The sequence below is a fragment of the Bombyx mori genome, chromosome 18 (assembly GCF_030269925.1).
Source record: "Bombyx mori chromosome 18, ASM3026992v2".
NCBI classification, from domain to species: Eukaryota; Metazoa; Arthropoda; class Insecta; order Lepidoptera; family Bombycidae; genus Bombyx; species Bombyx mori.
The window spans coordinates 7,716,177-7,736,779 of record NC_085124.1 but is presented as its reverse complement, the minus strand read 5'-3'; the positions used below and the strand labels follow the sequence as shown (position 1 = coordinate 7,736,779).

Genomic DNA, 20,603 nt, shown 5'->3' with positions numbered 1-20,603 from the left:
AAATTGGTCTTTCTTTATGTTGTAGGGGCCTTTGAGGCGCCAAAAATTCATTGGCTTATGTCGAATTAGCAATCCACCTTTTTTTGAAAAAAAATATCGATATATTTTGAGGAGAAAATCGATTTTTTTAATAGTCTATCTCCGATAATTATCTCTATTGAGATTTACTTTGATTGATAGCTAAATTAAGACTTAACCTAAAGGTCTTAGTTACCAGGTCATCAAATCTTTAAAAAAAAATGATATTTGATAAACTCAAATAGACATTCATTCAAAATAATCTAAATATTAATTAATTAAATACTCTTGGATTTATCTTTCAACATTTGGATTGAATATGTATACGGAAGTAATTCATCATTATTCACGTTAAAGTTTCTTAATTAAAAAAAAAACTGTATGTGTCGATAAGCAGTAAAACATTTCAGTATGTCTATTCCTCCAGTTGATTACAGTGTTCCACCTCCGCCAATTCCGAGGCTTCCAGTTAATATTCCGTTACCACCCCACCCACCCCCGCCTATCTTTCCGAGAGCAATGCCTTTATATACCAGACCGCCACCAGTACTTCCGATGCTATCAGTACCGCCAGTACCATACCCTCATTCACGCATGCCTCCAGCTCCTGTTCCACAGTTACCTGTACCCAACTTTATGCCCACCATTGATATACATTCTGTCCCTCCACCACATCCAGTATCTTCCTACCAAGCATCCAAATCGCACAGAGATACTAATGATTATCTACCGTGGAATTACAAAACATCCAATAGCTTGAGTAATACGAGTTCTGGTATAACTAGAATAGATCATGGTTTGTGTGGTACAACATATAAAAAAAAAGAAATCTATCGAAATTCGAGAGAACCATCAAGACATAGCTATTCTCCCCAAAGAGGGCATTCTCCTTTTAGGGGACAGTCCCCTCACATAGGACATTCTCCACATGGATATTCTGATAGGAGCAGGAGGGAGAGGGATAGAGATAGAGAACAGAGGAATCCGACAAGTCATAGTCCTAGATATTGCTCTAGAAGTCCACCAAGATACAGTTCAAAATTAAACAGAAGTCCTTCTCGATATAGCTATAGAGAAAGAGAGAAAGAAAGATATTACATGGAGAGAGAGAAAAAGTATTATGAAGGAAGACGAGAATATGGTAGAAGAAAATATGAATATGATGTTCGCCGCAGTGAATCTCAATACAAAGATTATAGAAGCCACAGTAGATGTGAAGGTAGGGATAGATCACCAAGCAGAAGGGCGCATTCTCCTAGTAGGGAGTCCAATAGAGAAAGTCTGACGAGAGAAATGTCACTTCACCGACAAGAATCACTTTTAGGCAAACCAATGACAGATCGTGAAAAGATTTTGGAAGAATATAGGTAATTATGTTAAAGTGATGTCAAAGTAGAAATTTCTTTTAATAACTTAATTGTTAAATGAAAACTAAAGAACTTAAATTAGTACTGAGTCCACAGTGTACACATATTATTGTTTATTCAATTGAGTTGAAAGGTTGTGTAGTTTTTGGCACTTCTGGCAAGCGTCTAGTTCTGTTTCTTGAATACTTTATGATTCACTGGTGCACTTCTTCTTGCCCTTATATCACATAGTGTGGGGTTCATGCTGCATGTCCGCTTATGCTGCATAGAGATTTGGCCTTAGTTTTATGATCGGTTGCCAATTTAACATCAACCCTTCTTAGGTTCTCTAAATATCCAGTGCAACATTCCATGGGCAGGTACTTTTCTTTTTGTCTTGGTACCACCTTTTAATTCAACAGTTTTTGCTTCAATTTTTTGCATATTATTATTAAAAACGTTTGGTTGGTTTACAGGTACACTAATGAAATATATGCATATTTTCTTGGATATTGTGAGTCCGAAAGATAAACCACTGAATTAGCTATTTTTTTCCTAAGACATTCATTAATTTCTGTTTGAATACTAGTATTAGGATATCATTATTTATAACTCTCACTTTATTTCTTGAGGTAGATGGCTTTCTAAATAACTTTTCTTCAGTACTACAGAACAGTATCTGCCTCTTCTGATAATCTTAAAAAGATGAACACACATTCGTGTCTGGATTAAATTTATTATGGCCAGTTAATAGTGGTATAAGAAAAACTCGCTTTTACAATTAAATTTCGCATTTTTAAAGTTAATAAATTAAGTGTATTTGCCCTAACATTTAATTAATTATTTATTTACACATTAATTTGTATGACAATTTTCTTAATTTTAGGAAAAACTACTGTAGAACTTCTGAAGATTTTATACAGAAAATGGAACAGTGGTCGAAAGAACATCTTTCTGAAGGAGAAGAGGTCAGTATTTTATATATTTAAGAAAATCCTGGCATGTGACTTTACAGTTTAAGATTATGTAAAATTGTAAAACTAATGCTTTCCTTTAAATTAAAATAAAACTTTACTGACTAAGTAGTACCAAAACTATTTCTGCATATTTATATTGTACATAACATATTATATTGTTTCTGTGCAGATTTTCGAACAAATTCTTGCTAAAAATTTGCTTAAAGTTTTTTCAAAATTTGTTTCCAATTTAGGGGAATATTTTTGGAAGTTCATATGATTTCAATATATAAAACGTAATCATATATTGAATATTGTTTCATAAAACTGTTAGTTAATATAGTTAATAGTTAGGAACCGCAGGAGAAGAAGTCAAAGTTCGGTTGTTAAAGTTTATCGTGCAATCTGTAAATTAACAAAATACACTAAACTATCATAACTAGATGTAACTTGAATTTTTATTGGAAAAATTTGATTTAACACTTACAAATATTATTTCTCATAAATATTGTTTATTTACGTTTATCTCGCAAAAAAAAACTTGCCATTGTTTATCACTATTTCCCGGTATAGGCCAGGCTTCCTTGGTAGCTGTCTGGGGTAATTAAAGGAAACGAGGTCGCACAGCGCGCTACCACCCCTCTGGCAGGCTGCATAGTTTGATACTAAAGAACGACCAGTTGGTGGTGATTTGAGCTTCGACTTGACAAATTGGTTCTGGTCCAGCGTTGTTCCCTAGAAAACTTTCAACAAAGCCTGGGAGGCTTAAGGGACCGCCGACCAAGTTGGCTGACTTATAGCCTTGTGGTGGTGGACCGGTTGCAGCGGTGCGCGACTGGTTGCAGTGTTGACTGCGGTTGCCCCTGTTACCTCTACCGGGTATTCTTTGGGGCAAGGATTGGATCTTTAGGCGACAGTACAGGGGAATCTATAAGTGGGGTCTACAGCAGTTCCATATAATAGTGCATCGTCCAGCCGCGTAGATCGCGGGCACAGATTAGGCAATTAGCCATAAAAAAATGTTTTACCACTACTTCTGATAGAGTACATAAATTAGTCTATTCAATGCCAATTTCGAAAGTACCAAGAACAGTGAAATTAATCAGTGGTTAACAAATTTTTTACAGTCGTCAATGTGGTATAGGAGTTCACCAGCTGAGCTCTATTACAAAGAAGTCCAAAATGGTGAGGGAGTCGAACAAACTTTAAAACTGCAGAAACTTTGTGAAGTATTCATGAAGAAACTCATTGAGAGGGGACGTAATGCAAGGCCTGAGGTTGATGAGCTCCCACCCTTAAAGCCACCTAAATCGAAAATGTGCAAACATAAACGTAAGTACCTACGTACCTATTTCTATTTTATTTTAAATATTATATAATATTAATAGATAAATTTACAACAGGGTGACCGATAAAACTAATTTAATGTGTCAATGATAAAATACACAATCACACTTTCACAGAATTGTATAATGGATTAGGAATACTGATGAATGAGAGAAACCTGTGACTATCAGGTTGACCTAGGTACAAATTTCTAGGAAGGCACAAATGTAACATTAAAAAAATATGTATTTGACAGTTGATGAAAAAAGCTCATCGTCGTCATCATCGTCATCATCATCAGAAAGTGACGGATGTTTAGATGAAGAGGGCTTGCAGGGCTATAGTGATAGGATAATGCTAGAGCTACAGCGGAAACAGAGTCATCCCAGGAGATTGCACCCTGAAATGTGGTATGTTCGAGGTTAAGAGTACTTAGATTTTATATTCAAATTGATTAAATGATGAACTAGTGCTGGTACGAAATCGCACCATAATATTGATAATGTTTATATGGTGAGTGTGAATGATGAAGAATGTGCGACAGTGAGACTGGCATGCAGTCCCATAATATCACTACATCTCTTATCATCGGAACATACATGCTGAGACCAAACTGGAAGCTTGGATTGTTTCTGGACAGAAACTGGAGAACGAAATTTTAGAGTTTGTACTTCTGTCTTGTTCTTCAATCTTAACCCACTAGGTCTCTTTCGCATATTTATTCCTTCTTGTTGGTGGGTAAGTCATAGATCTCACTACAGAGCTACAGCTCTTTACTTGACTTGCATATGATGGATTTTGTAGTGACGATGTTTGATACTTCATACTTTACACTGCTTTTTTATTAGACTTCATACCCGATACTGTAGACCGAATGGTAGACAGTCGACGTCGCCCAAAACACGTCATTACGGATCCTCCCGATCCATTAACGTGCTTTTACGTATCACAAGCACCGGTCACCGTCCTAGTCGAACCCGTCGCTTGCGATGAAGGGTTCGACAAGCGAATTAACCCTTAGACACAGCCCACTGAGTTTCTCGCCGGATCTTCTCAGTGGGTCGCGTTTCCGATCCGGTGGTAGATTCTGCGAAGCACTGTTCTTGCTAGGTTGGGTGGTGGTACCTACCCGCGCGGACTCACAAGAGGTCCTACCTCCAGTAAAATCATAAGAGGTCCTACCACCAGTAAATGATTTGAAATTTAATAAATTTTTCAGGTTTAACAACACCGGCGAAATGAACGGCGGTCCGTTGTGTCGGTGTAGCGCCCGAGCCCGTCGTCACGGCATGCGGCACGGCGTCTACGCCGGCGAGGAATCATTCCCGAAATGTATTCCTGAACGAAGCAATATCGACAAACTGTATCATTATCGGTTAGTCCGTATTAAACCTAACTAGTTGGGGCGCAAAAGTTCTTTATGAACTTGTGCTATGGCCAGCGGCATATATTAATCGGTAAATTTCGAATTATATAATTTGGTTGCAACGTCAAACGAGTAGTCGCCGCTATTTAGTTGGAAACATAAGTTTGTGAATGAGGAAGTCCAAAAATGATCATTATATCGTATTCGTTTTGATGCACTGTTTATGTACAGTAAATAGAATTAAGATTAGAATTTGATTAGGATTGATATTAATAAAATGAAAAATGATTACCTATGTCCGAATAATATTATAATGTCGATTATCCTGAATAAGCCCAACTGCGGGTGTAATGAGACATATTTCTAAATGAAGCACACTGGTGAATTTGTATTTGTGGTGTTATGCCGCCTCGAAGTTGACGCGGTTGTTTCACCAAGTATACTCCTCTTGTTTAAGACAGAAACTTCTATCAAACGATGCGATGTCCGGTTTTTCATCTCGCACGCTGATTCCAATTTTTCTAAGGAAATACGCCCTGAACAGGTCTTAATGAACGCTTGGACGGGTGAAAGACTATTTGGTTTAAAGGACATTTTTGCAACTTTACAGGAGAGTCATTTTAAGTTTGAAATTAGGAAAATCATAACAAAAAACTTCTTCAAGTATTTGAATGGAGTAAACTTAATTGAAGTTAAAATAAAAACATGAAACCGTTGATGCTAATACCAAATAAAACGCACCTTTAATTACAAAGATAAATGTCATTTAATAGGCGACATGTGGCTTAAATCAAATAGATTTTCACCCCTCCATATTATGTTAATTGGTTCTTTTTTCAAAACTTAAGAAGAGCGACAAATTGAATGGATATCTCTTTGGAAATGCAATGTCATGTAAATAAATATAATGCCGAATTTATAATGCATTTCAGAACAACAATTTATAATTCAAAGCAATCAACTCGCAGAGTTATCTATAAATACAATAATATAAATATTTTTAACTATTAAATTTTTTTTTTACAGTATAACCGTGTCGCCTCCTACAAACTTTTTAATCAAAGCACCAACGATCATAGCTCACGACGAACACGAATTTCTATTTTCTGGCTTCTCATTGTTCTCGCACTACAAACTTGCCAAGTTGCCCATGTGCAAAGTCATAAGGTTCAATATTGAATACACAATTCTATATGTGGAAGAACCGGCACCAAGAAATTTTACCATACAAGAATTAAGTCTATTCGGTAAGCATTTTATAATTTGATACACTGGTATTGACACTATTTTTAGTACCGAGCAGAAAATATTACAACAATGCCTTTTTAAAGCTGTTATTTTATACTACAAATGACTTATTTTAGTCTTAGTGTACTTAAATAATTTCAGAGGAATTCCTATTTACGGAGTTACTAGAGTTGATTGATTTGGACCTGGGAAAAGCCACGGATACAACATGTTCACAATTCCATTTTATGCCTCGATTTGTAAGATTTTTACCTGAAGGAGGATGTGAGGTACAGTACAATTCAAAACGAATATAAAATATAATCGTTATATTTTCACATAGGCTTATGACATTTCAAATATTAAATATAATCTCATTTATAAAACATTATTCTGTTGTATTAAGTTTACATATAAGAAATGAATAGATACCTCTAACTGATTAAGCGTAAGACTGGTCGCTAATTTGCCATTTTTCTTACACTTACCATTTACATATATACCATATTGTATGTTTTTATAACGCTGAGTGTGAAACTATTTCGTTGGATAAGGATCAATATGAATGACAACATCTTTTGACTCTACCCGTGTTTTGATTGAATACTTTGAACATATAGTGGTTATGTGACAATTATAATAGTTAGAAATTTTGCCGGTGGGACTTTTTTGTGAGTAATGATGAGTACTACAAACTTATCGTATGTTATATACAACTTTATGTAACAATTTACACACCACATGCCACATAATGATTTTGATAAGAATTTTTTTCAGACCTTGAATTATATAATTGAAAATTTAGTATGGATCTGTAACGTTTTTCACAGTCCATTTATTTGCTAATAATTTAGTTTAAGGCTTTTTAAAATCGACTAGGTAGATATTGTGCAATTAATTATTAAAAATAACATACATAAACAGTTAGAAATAATCCTGTTTGTTTACAGGTACTCTCAATGTGTGAAGTTATAAAGTATTTGATTGACGAAAGTGGTTTACTGATACCGATGGAAAAGTTGAGTGACGTACATGAAATGGATCACTACACCTGGCAAAAGTTTGTTGATAAAATCAAAGGTAAATATTTTTATTAAATTTGGTCACTTGATTGCAAATTAACAACTGATATTATTGTTATACTTTGATGAAATATAGATAATAGTAAAGATATTCTGAAAATACTCAAATCCGTTCTCACTTGCTTGATATGTAAAAATCTGGAAGGTTAATTTTATTGTGGAGTAGAAGCCTTTTCTATCCACATTGGTAACATATAAGTTAACGGTCCACCCGATGGTAACTATTTACTGTTGCTAATAGAAATGAACCGCGCAGGGGAGTTCATTCCAGACTGGTCTATCTCAAAAATGATCACACTTATTTGAGATATTAAGGATGAACTCTGCCTGGTGTATGAGACGACCAGAGATCTGATAGCATACGAGCGTCACCAAATTAGTGCTTATATACTTATTGAAGTTAGAACGAGCGTCATTAATCTTGTGGTAAACCATTAAAGCAGGGGTAGGCAACGCAGCGCCCCCGTTCGGTTTTTAATGCGCCCTCGCTGGACTAATGTAAATGTATGATAGCCAGAACGATTTACTTACTCTTGTCAAACGGCGATATACAGCAAGTAGTCAATTGAGTTTAGGGTTGTGCATAGATTATCAATTTGCTAACCTTGAGCGTATCTAATAACACGCACGTATTTTTTGTTAGTGTGTATTTCGTAGTCGTATTTCGAATAGACCACGCGTAGACCGTGCACTTAAAACTACCAAGTAATCCGAAATAATTATTTTCTTTCAATACCGAACAAAGCTCAATGACTCACATTTTGATAATTGCTTAAGGACCGGGAACTCTAAATATATCCCCAATTATAAGAAATTGGCTGAAAATATGGACACCCAAGTTTCACACTGAATTATATGTATCATTATGTATGACACCAACAAAATAAAGTTATAAAAAATCTGTTTTTTTTAATGCCTATTTATACCTGTTGATTATCTGTAAAATATGCGCCCTCGGTGATTTTCAAATTTAGTATTGCGCCCTTATGGCCAAACAGGTTGCCGACCCCTGCATTAAAGATTTGAATTCAATGAATACTATCACTTTGGATCGTTATCCTGAAATTGGTCCGAAGTTTATTATGTATGTATACAAATTGCTGCCCTCGAAAAATGATTTGTCTTATAGGTATGATAGTGACTTACCCCGGTAAGAAGCCGTGCTCGGTGCGCGTGGACCAGCTCGACCGAAGTCCGCCGACGGGCTCCGAAGCCGTTAAGAACCCTAAAGCATTGAAGAAATACTTCCCTGAAATCGTACACTTTGGTATACGTCCGCCGCAGCTCAGTTACGCTGGCAACCCCGAGTAAGTAAATTGTGTGATGCTGGTTATGTAACAGCTTAATTGTTTCAATTAAACAATGTTATCGATAAAAACATAACAGATTCTGACTAAAAATTTGTGTGCATCACAAAACGCTTTGATGCATTTTCTGAAAACTCAAAAGTTTATTGCTGGTAGGACCTCTTGTGAGTCCGCACGGGTAGGTACCGCCACCCTGCCTATTTCTGTCGTGAAGCAGTAATGCAATTGAAGCACTAATTGTTTTATTAATTGAACTACAATTTTAGGTATCAAAAAGCATGGCGTTATTACGTTAAATACCGCCATTTAATAGCGAATATGGCGAAGACTTCTTATAAGGAGAGACAGAAATTAGCCGCTAAAGAGGCTAAGCTGCAAGAGATGCGCACTCAGTCTAAAATGAAAAGGGACGTGACTGTCGCTATATCGTCGGAAGGGTTCCACACTACCGGACTCATGTGTGACGTCGTGCAGGTTTGATTTATAACATGTTTAACTTTACACGAGCATCAACGCTCTGTCTGTTTGTCACTTGAAAGAAAGATGTCTAAATATCTATATAATTAAGATATCAGCTTCATGTTTGAGGTGGATGGTGGTCGAAAAGCGACACATCACGTCGCCTACTTAAAACGGTCACCGCTGTGTCCTGGTATGTCCTACTTCACTTCATGTTTCTACATATATTTTTTTAGCCTATGCTGATAGCCTTGATAGCTTTGAGAGGCTATTTCAGCTTCACCCTAACATGTGTAGGTGAGCTCACGGGGCTCAAACCGAAGTGTTGCTAACACTGATCCTAGCAAGAGCAGTGCTTTGCAGAATCTACCACCGGATCGGAAACGCGACCCACCGAGAAGATCCGGCGAGAAACTCAGTGGGCTACTACGTGCATAGTTTTTTAAAGACAGTCCACACATTTTCCAAAATATTTCCTTGTAAATTTATAATTAATAGCCTTTATAAAAGTGCACGAATATATCGAACTAAAATCGAAAACTTTAGCGCGCGATCAGCCCGTTAGACAAACGCATTATTAGGCGTCAATGCGTTACCTATTAATCATTGATGGTTTCGGGTGCGGAGATCTAGTTAATGTGGTGGAAGAACCTCAATAAATAAACCTTCAAACGAGGCATGCGGAGAGTACTCAATGGTAGGCAGCGGCTTGGCTCTGCCCTTGGCATTGCTGACGTCCATGAGCGACGGTGACCACTTACCATCAGGTGGACCGTATGCTCGTCTGCCTACAAAGGCAATAAATTTTTTTTAACTAAATTAAAAAGAGGATTTATTTAAAGTAAAAGTGAAACGGTGACAGAAATAAAATCGATACACAATCAGATCGGGATTTTTAATTAAATTTGGTAAATGTATATATAATATTGCAGCACGCGATGTTAATACCGGTGTTGGTGCGTCACCTCCGGTTCCACAAGTCGCTCGAAAAACTCGAGAAGAAAATCGGTTATGTTTTTAAGCAACGAGCATTGCTCCAGACTGCATTAACTCATCCATCGTATAGAGAAAACTTTGGTACCAACCCTGACCACGCCAGGAACAGTCTCACTAACTGCGGTATACGACAACCGGAGTACGGGGACCGAAGAATACATTATACAAGAAAGAAGGGTATTTTTTTTTGTAACCTTGTTTACTTTTTTAAATGATCAGTGATCATCTACCCGTGGCTTTGGCTCATTGGTTATGACTCTTCCGCGAAATATTTAGTTCAGGTACCGAATGTTACTACGGAGACGAATAAGACTATAAAAATATATTAAAAAAAGGCTCTAAATAAATTTCAATTGTGTGCTATCTATGTTTGGTTCTTTTGGTTGACAAGGTTGTCAACCACTGATATGGGTGAAGAAGAGGCTTACATCTCGCTGCGCGTTACGTGGTTGCCGGAGCCTGTAGAGATCATAGCGGGAATTACCCATTTTGGACTATGCGGCTAAAGTCTCATTTGTTTTGTAAAATCGCTCTCATAAAAAAATCAAACTGGAATACTTTAACAAAATAATCTAATGAAGCAATAAAACAGTAATCATTCTTTTAAACAATTTGTTATGAATATAGATGAAAAATATAATAGTTTTTGTTCACTATTTATATATAAAGCGATATTCCAATATATAAAAATACTTATATTTGTTGCTGTCCGTTCTAATTTCCTAAGAAATCCTATAAGCAGATTTTTGCTGTAAATTTAATTAATTCTGTATTGTTATAAAATTAAGTATTTTGTTGTAACATTAATAATGATGTCACTCGGTTATCGAATAATCAAATTAAACAAGCTTTCCTTTTGCAGGCATAGTAACACTCATCAAAATAATGTCCAGTTTCGGGAAAATCAGTGAGACAGAATCAGAGATTAAGCACAACGAACGTTTGGAATTTTTGGGAGATGCTGTAGTGGAATTCTTGTCTTCGATTCATCTTTTTAAGATGTTTCCTGGGCTGGCAGAAGGAGGACTCGCTACTTACAGAGCTGCCATTGTACAGAATCAACATTTAGCGCAACTTGCTAAGGTATCATTTGGTGATTGATCATTCATGTAACGTATTTGTTAAAAATCGGCCAAATCAAAATTCATTCACATAAATAATTGCAATACCAAGTATTTTATACTGTTGGTATATATTGATTTTTCATAAGAAATATAGTCAGCAGACACATTCCGCTACATTGCACATTCGGGCATAAAGTTTTACTGTTTGTGACATTAATGAATTGTGGCAAAATAGAATTGTTAAATCTATACCAATATATAAGTCTACAGTGGTTTTTACGGATGTTCCGTTATAACTACTGAACCATGCATCCGATTGACTTGAAACTTGGTATCCATGTAGAAAATACATGTACTTAATGGATAGGCTAATATTTATAGGAGTGTTGGACTCCCTAATAATAATGACAATAAATAATAATGTTAATTTTAAATGCCCAGCGAAGCGGACGAGTACGGCTAGTATGTTATAAATGTTTTATACTAACCTTATACTGTGTAGGAGATCTATAACTTATAACATTAATATTGTTTATCATAAAATGTCTTTAAGTACAAAATCATTTAATTTTGTTGGAATTACATGCTTGTGTTAATTAAATTCAAATATATATTATACAAAATTAAACAAATAGATAAGATATAACATTATTGTGAACAGAATATAAACCTTGAACAATTCATGTTGTACGCCCACGGTTCGGACCTGTGTCGCGACGTAGTGATGCGACACGCGATGGCGAACTGCTTCGAAGCTCTCATGGGCGCATTGTTTCTCGACGCTGGACTTGAGGTACGTTTATTCTTCTTAGACGTTTGCACTCTTAGCAGAGTGGTCGTGGTCATTATCTCACACGTTTCTTACCTTAATCAATATATTAATAAATGCAATACTTTGTTTGTTATTTAACAAAGGAATTATACAGTTTAACAATTTAATGTTACCATGATTATAATTTATTTCTCAACAAAAATATTGTTCGGTATTATTTGCGAACAATAGGAAAATTCAATTTTTTTAAAATTCGTTTACCACACGCGCACCTATGAACGTGTGAGCGTTAAAACAAATTTCCATTCGAGTTTTTTTTTTAAATGTCCAGAATTAAATGTGTATGTTTTAAGTTTTTGATGAAATTACTTTCCACTTACCGTGGGCTGATTTAAAAATTACTTAAAAGAAATATTGCCAGTTTGAAATAAAATGGATTGTTTTTTAATAGTCTGTATTTGTTTGAGACTATATTTTAATATCATAATCTATGTTTGGTTATATAATGTAGGTAGCGGACCGAGTCTTCTCTTTGGCATTGTGGCACAATGAATCGGAGCTGCTTGAAGTTTGGACGAAGGAAAGAGCACATCCATTACAAGAACAAGAACCTTTAGGCGATAGGAAATATATAAAAGACTTCGAATTCTTACAAAAATTGACCGACTTCGAAGAATCTATAGGTAATTTATTCTATTGATTAAAACTCTCAAATGTTTTTAGCTGTATAATTGAAGGAAATTATTATTTTTCTGTGGCAAATTAATTCATATTTATAAAAGCGGACACTATTCATATGACTATCGATATATCGATAAGTCTGTAATTTTTTAATTTTATTGCTTAGATGCGTGGACGAGCTCACAGCCCACCTGGTGTTAAGTGGTTACTGGAGCCCATAGACATCTACAACGTAAATACGCCACACACCTTGAGATATAAGTTGTAAGGTCTCAGTATAGTTACAACGGCTGCCCCACCCTTCAAACTGAAACGCATTACTGCATCACGGCAGAAATAAGCAGGGCGGTGGTACTTACCACCAGTAATTACGCAAATTATAATTTTGCGGGTTTGATTTTTATTATACGATATTATTCCTTCACTCGCGAAGTCAATCGCGAACAATTGTTGAGTACGTATTTCATTAGAAAAATAGGTACCCGCGCCTGCAGGATTCGAACACCGATGCATCGCTACATACGAATGCACTGGACGTCTTATCCTTTAGGCCACGACGACTGCGATAAATCGTATTGTAATATTCCAGGGGTACAGTTCAAACACATACGTTTGTTGGCTCGTGCGTTCACGGATCGCTCAGTCGGCTTCACTCTCCTCACGCTCGGATCCAACCAGCGCTTAGAGTTCCTCGGCGACACGGTGCTCCAGCTGGTCGTGTCCGATCGACTGTACAGACACTTCCCTGATCATCACGAAGGCCATTTGTCGGTGAGTTGTTTTGATGTTATTGTACAGATGGGTGATGTGTTTAAGTCTTACAGTAATTGCATACGCAACTGCACCACTTTATAAATTAGCTTAACATGTTGACTCCTACATAGGTCACCGGTGCCCTACGTAGCGCACTGAAGTAATTAAGTCGATTTCTCTCTCGATCTTCTTACTAAGGCGCCTGAATATCTAGTAGATTGAGATTTTTTTTCCTACCTATGTTGATAGCTTTGAGAGGCTATTTCAGCTTCTCCTTGACGTGTAGGTGAGCTCACGGTATTACTAACAATGGCCCTAGCAAAAGCAGTGCTTCGCAGAATCTACCACCGGATCGGAAACGCGACCCACTGAGAATATCCGGCGAGAAACTCAGTGGGCTGTGTCTATGGGTTAATTCGCTCGTCGAGCCCTTCGTCGCAAGCGACGGTTTCGGCGAGGACGGTGACCGGTGCTTGAGGTACCAAAAAGCACCGTTAATGAATCGGGAGGATCCGTAATGTCGTGTTTAGGGTGACGTCGACTGTTTGCCATTCGGTCCACAAAATCGGGTATAAGGACTCTGAGAAAGACAAATCCGCAGATACTGAGAATGAATCTGTTTCTAAAATACCTAAAAGACCAAAACATACATTAAAAATAAAAGAAGGCAAAGTTAGGCAATCCAGGCCATTCAGTAATAGAAATCGACATAATTACTTCAGTTGGTTACGAAGGGTAATTAATGGTACCTACAAGGCAGTCAACGTGTTAAAATATATCCAAGAACAATTAAAAGTTTATAATTGACTTTATTTTTTACTAACAAATAACATTCTATAAATAGCTTACGTTTATCCTGATGTAGAATGATGCCAACGGAATGACTTTAGAATGAAGTTTGGGTTGTTTACATTCACAGCTGTTACGGTCGTCTCTGGTCAACAACAGAACACAGTCTATGGTTTGCGACGATCTGAACATGTCTGCGTACGCCATATACAATAATCCTAAAGCGAAACCGACCACAAAGAAACATAAGGCTGATTTACTCGAGGCTTTCTTGGGAGCATTGTTTATTGATAAGGTGAGTTAAATTTTCGTTTTATTATATGGCTAAGAGAAAACTTCATCGGTCATTGAACAACGAAATTGAAGTTACCTAGAGCATAATCCGCCATTACACGATAATGTTAATAGTATCCTTGACCTGAGCTGACAATTGGATAACGGTATCGTTGAATTGTCATTTATAAATAACTAGCAGTACCCATCCGCTTCGCTGCCCATTTAAAATTAACATTATTACTTCTAAACCCAACAAAGATTCTCATTATTAACACCCTCACAACTGGTGTAAGGAGTCCAACACTCATATAAATATTAGCCTATCCATTAACTACATGTATTTTCTACATGGAAACCATTACCAAGTTTCAAGTCAATCGGATGCATGGTTCATTAGTTTATTTATTTATTTTTTATTGCTTAGGTGGATGGACTAGCTCACAGCCCACCTGGTGTTAAGTGGTTACTGGAGCCCATAGACATCTATGACGTAAATGCGCCACCCACCTTGAGATATAAGCTCTAAGGTCTCAAGTATAGTTACAACGGCTGCCCTACCCTTCAAACCGAAACGCATTAATACCAGTAATAAAACTGAACATCCGTAAAAACCACTGTAGATTTATATATTATTAGTATATATAAGTTCTATTCGAGACTTAGGACTTAATAGAAATCATTATATACAAGCAACCCTGCTTAACTTAGTCATTGTAGTTTTTTTTTAATAATTCAGTATTGTTCTAATTGAAAACGTTCCGACAGAACCTGGAGTACTGTCAGGCGTTCTGCAACGCGTGTCTGTTTCCGCGCCTGCAGCAGTTCATCATGAACCAAGACTGGAACGATCCCAAGTCTAAATTACAGCAGTGCTGCCTCACGTTGCGGTCCATGGAGGGGGGCGAGCCGGACATACCAGTCTACAAGTATGTTTCAATGGTGTTTTTATCTTTCAATATATCATTCGACCTTATCTATCTATAGATATATAGTATTAAACGGTAGGCAGCGGCTTGGCTCTGCCCCTGGCATTGCTGAAGTTCATGGGTGACGGTAACCACTCACCACCAGGTGGGCCGTACAAGGGCAATAAAAAAAAACTATCTATATATATAAAAATTAATTGCTGTTCGTTAGTCTCGCTAAAACTCGAGAACGGCTGGACCGATTTGGCTAATTTTAATCTTGAATTATTTGTGGAAGTCCAGAGAAGGTTTAAAAGGTAGATAAATATTAAAAGGCTCGGAAATAAATAAAAATAACAATTTTGTTTTTCCTTTGATGTGTCCTCCGTCGGACGGATTCCTTTTGTTTGTTTTAAGTTTATTTTATACAAAAGTTTAGACCTTTTATTTATCGATTGAGGCATTACGAAGTCTGCCGGGTCAGCTAGTTCTTAATGTAATATGCCCTGAAGCAGTAATGGGTTTCTGTTTGAAGGGTGGGGCAGCCGTTGTAACCATACTCAGACCTTAGAATTTATATTTCAAGGTGGGTGGCGCATTTACGTTGTAGATGTCTATGGGCTCCAGTAACCACTTAACACCAGGTGGGCTGTGAGCTAGTCCGCCCGTCTAAGCAATAAAAAAAAATGATTCTCTACAATTGCAGCAGTTAATTGTAATATTTCGACATTTTTGCAACCTTACAGAAGAGCCATTTAGAGTATTAGATTAAAGTATAAAATATGAAAAAAAAAATCATGTCAAAAAAACTTAACTGCAACTTAATCGTAATTCAATTAAAAACATAAACTCTTGGTACTAATCTATAGTAATATATAAATCTACAGTGGTTCCGTTATAACTACTGAACCATGCATTCGATTGACTTGAAACTTAGTACCCATGTAGAAAATCATGTACTTAATGGATAGGCTAATGTTTATATTATGAGTGTTGGACTCCCTAATAATAATGACAATAAATAATAATGTTAATTTTAAATGCGTAGCGGGCGAGTACGGCTAGTACTAAATAAAACCTTTAATTACAAAGATACATGTCGTGTATTAAACGAATTGCCGCTTACACCAAATAGTCATTCACGCGCGTTGATTTCATTCGTTTCCTCTGCTGACCACATGAAATAATTGTTAGTAAAATCTTTATGTCGATTTTCACAGAGTAATCCAGTGTCTGGGACCTACGAACACGCGAGTGTATACTGTGGGCGTGTATTTCCGCGGGAAGAGATTGGCGGCCGCACGCGGACACTCCATACAGGAGGCCGAGATGAACGCGGCCGAAGAAGCCTTGAATACTGCATACGGTACACACATCCTATATTACACATGTCGTGAACATTAAAAAAAGTACGGGGATATTTTTTTTTTTGAGTTTATGGCCTGTTATATAGTCCTTTAGGCCAGTACGGAGTTGATCGTTTCCCGGAACGATAATACGAAAATGTTGCGTACGAAAAATGTTTTTTTCTTTCTAAAAGCCAGTTGGCGGTAGTTGGCTGTTTGTTACTAACATTGCAACTTCACAAAATATCATCGAAGTCAATTATTGAAATGATGTCATGAACCATTTTATTTGGCTTTGAGTGACACGACACCTTGTTACAAAATAAATAAATAAAGAGTCAAAAAACGAGTGTGTTCACTACAAAAAAAAATGCATAGTAAAATCTTGTTTAATCTTTCAGGTTTATTCCCGCAATTAGATCACCAGAAACGTATAATAGCGAAGAGCGTACGTAAGAAGAAGGGGGATCGCGAGGATCCGTCCGAGAATAGTTCGCACGGAATGCACGACGACAACGTACCGAAAGCTTACAGGCTCGGCAGCAAACCTGACAGTTCTGATGAAAGCAGCGTCCACAGCGGATCCGAGGATCCCGAGGATCCCGAGTCGCCGGCCAAATCGGACGAGGACAGCGGCCTAGACAGCGACACCGAGTCGGAGCTGCCGGGCAAACTCAAAAACGTCCAAGTCAGCAGTCTGCTCAGCGACATGGAGAAAATAAAACAGGAACTCATCAAGAACAACGAGTATGAGAAACTCAAGGAGAAATGCAGACGGTCCGACTCAGATGAAGAATGAAACGAATAGAATTTTAAAAAAACATACACACACACACCGACAGACAGACACACACACTAAGACACAGGCGCACGCACACACGCACGCGTTGATTTGTGTTTTAAGAAACGTATCTGTAATGTTTACTCCAAGCAAGTTCTTTCATCGAACAAGTTTATTTAAATTTAAATAGGCAACTTTTGTTCGTAGCTTTTGAGACGTTTGTAATTATTGCATTATTTATGCATTATTTACTGCCGATATTAAGCATATCCACATTAAAAAAAAACTCCATCGATAAATCATCCCAGAAAACATAATTACTGGTTTGTTATATTTGAAAATAATTGTAATTATATGTAACGTTTATACGTAAAGTCTTCGTTAAGCGTTTTGCGTCTCTGTATATGTATTATAAGTTCTTCAATCTGTGTAGGTTTTATTAAAATAATATTGTGATTGTACGGTTTGTACATACCTAAATAATACGTGGACACGCCGTGCGTCGTCATTGTGGTGTCAGGTTATTTTATTATATTATTAGAGCAGTGCACTTAGCAACACGCACTCGTTAAGACGTTACCATCTGTGCTTAACCGACATAATAAAGGTGCTCAAACAACACACTAACTCTTTGGAACTCAACAAACTTCCCCTTGGACCCCAACAGTGATCATAAAAAAATTCTATACATTTCTGACTACAAAAATGTATCAGCCCCCATAAATTTCCTGCTAATTTCTTTTTGTTAATTTAGAAATAGTTGTACCTACGATTCCTTGACTTGGTTAGCATCATTCATCTACCATTTAATGGTCGATAGAAGCCGCTACAATTTTAATATTTTTACCTTTAGATGTAAGCTGTAAATTATATTGTCAGTAATAAGATTAAGCGTAGATCTTGTGATTATGCGTAATGCAATATGTTGTTATAACGAGTATTCCTTTGTAAAGAAAAAAATACTGTGGAGTGTAGAGGTAAGGATAGCTTTTTTTAATTTTTGGTAGTAGGTGGTATGGTGGTAGGACCTCTTGTAAGTCCAGACGGGTAGGTACCACCGCCTTGCCTATTTCTGCCGTGAAGCAGTAATGCGTTTCGGTTTGAAGGGTGGGGCAGCCGTTGTAACTATACCTGAGACCTTAGAACTTATATCTCAAGGTGAGTGGCGCATTTACGTTGTAGATGTCTATGGGCTCCAGTAACCACTTAACACCAGGTGGGCTGTGAGCTCGTCCACCCACCTAAGCAATAAAAACAAAAAAAAAACAATTTTTTTTTTTTTTTTATATGAACATTCGATCTCACGGCCACCTGATACTTAGAGACTACCGGAGCTCATAACATCATAACGATTATCATACTTCATTTGTATTGCTGTCATACTCTTAAAACCGGAACTTATATAAATTAAAGGTAAATTACAATTTTAGAACATATCTATGGAGGGCAAATGGTTAGAACTATCTAATATCGGGAACAAGATGAAAAAGCTACTTAAAGCAGCGAATTATAACTCAAAAAGCTACCAAAACAGCGCTAATGTAGCAAGTGGTTTGATATGAATGTTGCAGTCATAGATAAGACATATAAACAGACAGGTTGCAGTTCTAAACAGAGTCAAGTGTGCCGAGTTGAAAAGTTTAGTATAGTTAACAAATGTTGGGGTTATCTTTAAAATTACCTCACTTGTTACAGTGGCGCCCCCTAATTGGTAGCTTTTTGACGGACATTCTTACATATACAAAACGATTGGGCTCCTTACCTTTCTACCATCCGTAGAAGTTGTTAAAATGACCAAGACCGATGCTAGTCATATTCATATTTAAAACCATAGTAATAAACGAAGCGGCAAAGTAATCTTTAAAAAATCCCGTCATTAAATCGAACAGCAATCGCAATCGCAAATCGATCGCAATTGTTCGTGTGTCTGTACTAGACATAGTTGTTAATATTTGGTTGATTCAAAAAGTGAATTTGTTGGATATTGCCTTAAAAGATTTTATGAATTTTTTTAATGATTACAGGAACAGTTGTGATTGCAAATATTTTTTCATACATATTTTTCATTGTTATTTTTACACAATATTGTTTATTAATTCCGCTATAAGAGTAGATGTTGGTTATAAAACCATGGCCATAAAACTCACTGTAAATGCTGCCGTCCGCCTTGACATATAAGGTCGAAGTCTCAATGGTATTGTATCACGGATGTGCCACTCTTCAAATCAGAATGTAAATTGCTTCCAACCGACAGAAATAGCAACATTGTTACACATGTTTCTTTTATTTTGTAACATCATTTTCAAGAATGATTTTATTGCGTACCCACAATAAATCTCAACCTTTATGTATATATTTCACAAAAAAGGCTATCAATTAATAAAATTGTAATTAATAAAATTTGTTTTATTTATTTTCAAAGGCATCACAATAATACGACACAGCACAGAGAAAAAACTACAGGTCCTTTCAGCTTTCCCGCTCTGAGAGTGAGCCACTGTTTCTGGTTCGGTACATACATCTCCGCCGGCATCATTTGCTCTGGAGAATCGTTTTCTGTTACTATAATAAACAAAAAAAAAATATATTTATTACATAATTCAACAAATTAATACTGAGATCTTACAACAAAAGCGCTTTCACTTATGGTCATACTAAAGAGTCATCGGAACTTTGTGATCCCGCTATAGGAGGATTGTCAAAAAGAGTTTTTCATTTCGTTTGATAAGTCTCATTAGCAATCCGATAAGTTAAAAATATTTCCATAAACATCTGACAGGCGTGAATCTCTTCGACAGAAAAAAGTTTATAATGGTGCGGTTTGATCACCAATCTTTCAACGCAATTTTCACAAGGTACCTTCAAAAATTGCAAAAATTTGAAAAAATTTATTACGTTATCTCAATATCATGCGTAAGTTCATCAGGCTAAACAAGAAAGAATAAGGGCTGAAGGGAATACTGGTGGCGCGGAGGCCTTTCCAGTTTTACCAGGGCAGGTGGGCAAGCAAGGGCACAGCCAGGAGGGGTGGGATTTGCTAACACCTACTCGAGCGCTTCTAAAGGACACCTAACAACTCAAAAGTAGCTGCTTCGTGAATGAATCTACTACCGGATCGGAATCACGAACCGTTGAGAAGATACGACGAGAAAC

At 36.8% G+C, this 20,603-nt stretch overlaps 2 protein-coding genes across 3 annotated transcripts in view; one reads left to right on the top strand and one right to left on the bottom strand.

Annotated features, from left to right (window-relative positions):
* Window positions 1–166: 166 nt before the first annotated feature.
* On the top strand, window positions 167–19,850 carry LOC101736366 (ribonuclease 3). Its single transcript, XM_012692149.4, has 19 exons — window positions 167–1,385; window positions 2,251–2,332; window positions 3,448–3,652; window positions 3,903–4,056; window positions 4,866–5,021; window positions 6,039–6,259; window positions 6,402–6,529; window positions 7,190–7,319; window positions 8,451–8,628; window positions 8,895–9,102; window positions 10,020–10,260; window positions 10,946–11,166; window positions 11,809–11,940; window positions 12,431–12,602; window positions 13,190–13,371; window positions 14,273–14,437; window positions 15,184–15,344; window positions 16,544–16,689; window positions 17,071–19,850. Exons 1-19 carry the CDS (start codon window positions 430–432, stop codon window positions 17,466–17,468), a joined length of 4,236 nt encoding a protein of 1,411 aa, XP_012547603.2. The 5' UTR covers window positions 167–429; the 3' UTR covers window positions 17,469–19,850.
* Window positions 19,842–20,603, bottom strand: part of LOC101745871 (uncharacterized) — a 12,860-nt gene continuing 12,098 nt past the window's right edge. For both annotated transcript variants that reach the window (XM_062673683.1, XM_021349419.3), the window contains one exon: window positions 19,842–20,012. In XM_062673683.1, the coding sequence (XP_062529667.1) occupies window positions 19,876–20,012 (137 nt within the window). In that variant the 3' untranslated portion in view covers window positions 19,842–19,875. The remainder of the gene's footprint in view (window positions 20,013–20,603) is intronic.

What these genes read in the sequence shown, in the direction of transcription:
- LOC101736366 (XM_012692149.4), top strand. Translation starts at nt 430, where the DNA reads ATGTCTATTCCTCCAGTTGATTACAGTGTTCCACCTCCGCCAATTCCG. An exon ending in CCGGACATACCAGTCTACAA is followed by an intron (nt 15,345 to 16,543) that starts GTATGTTTCAAT and finishes CGATTTTCACAG; the next exon opens with AGTAATCCAGTGTCTGGGAC. An exon ending in AGCCTTGAATACTGCATACG is followed by an intron (nt 16,690 to 17,070) that starts GTACACACATCC and finishes TTAATCTTTCAG; the next exon opens with GTTTATTCCCGCAATTAGAT.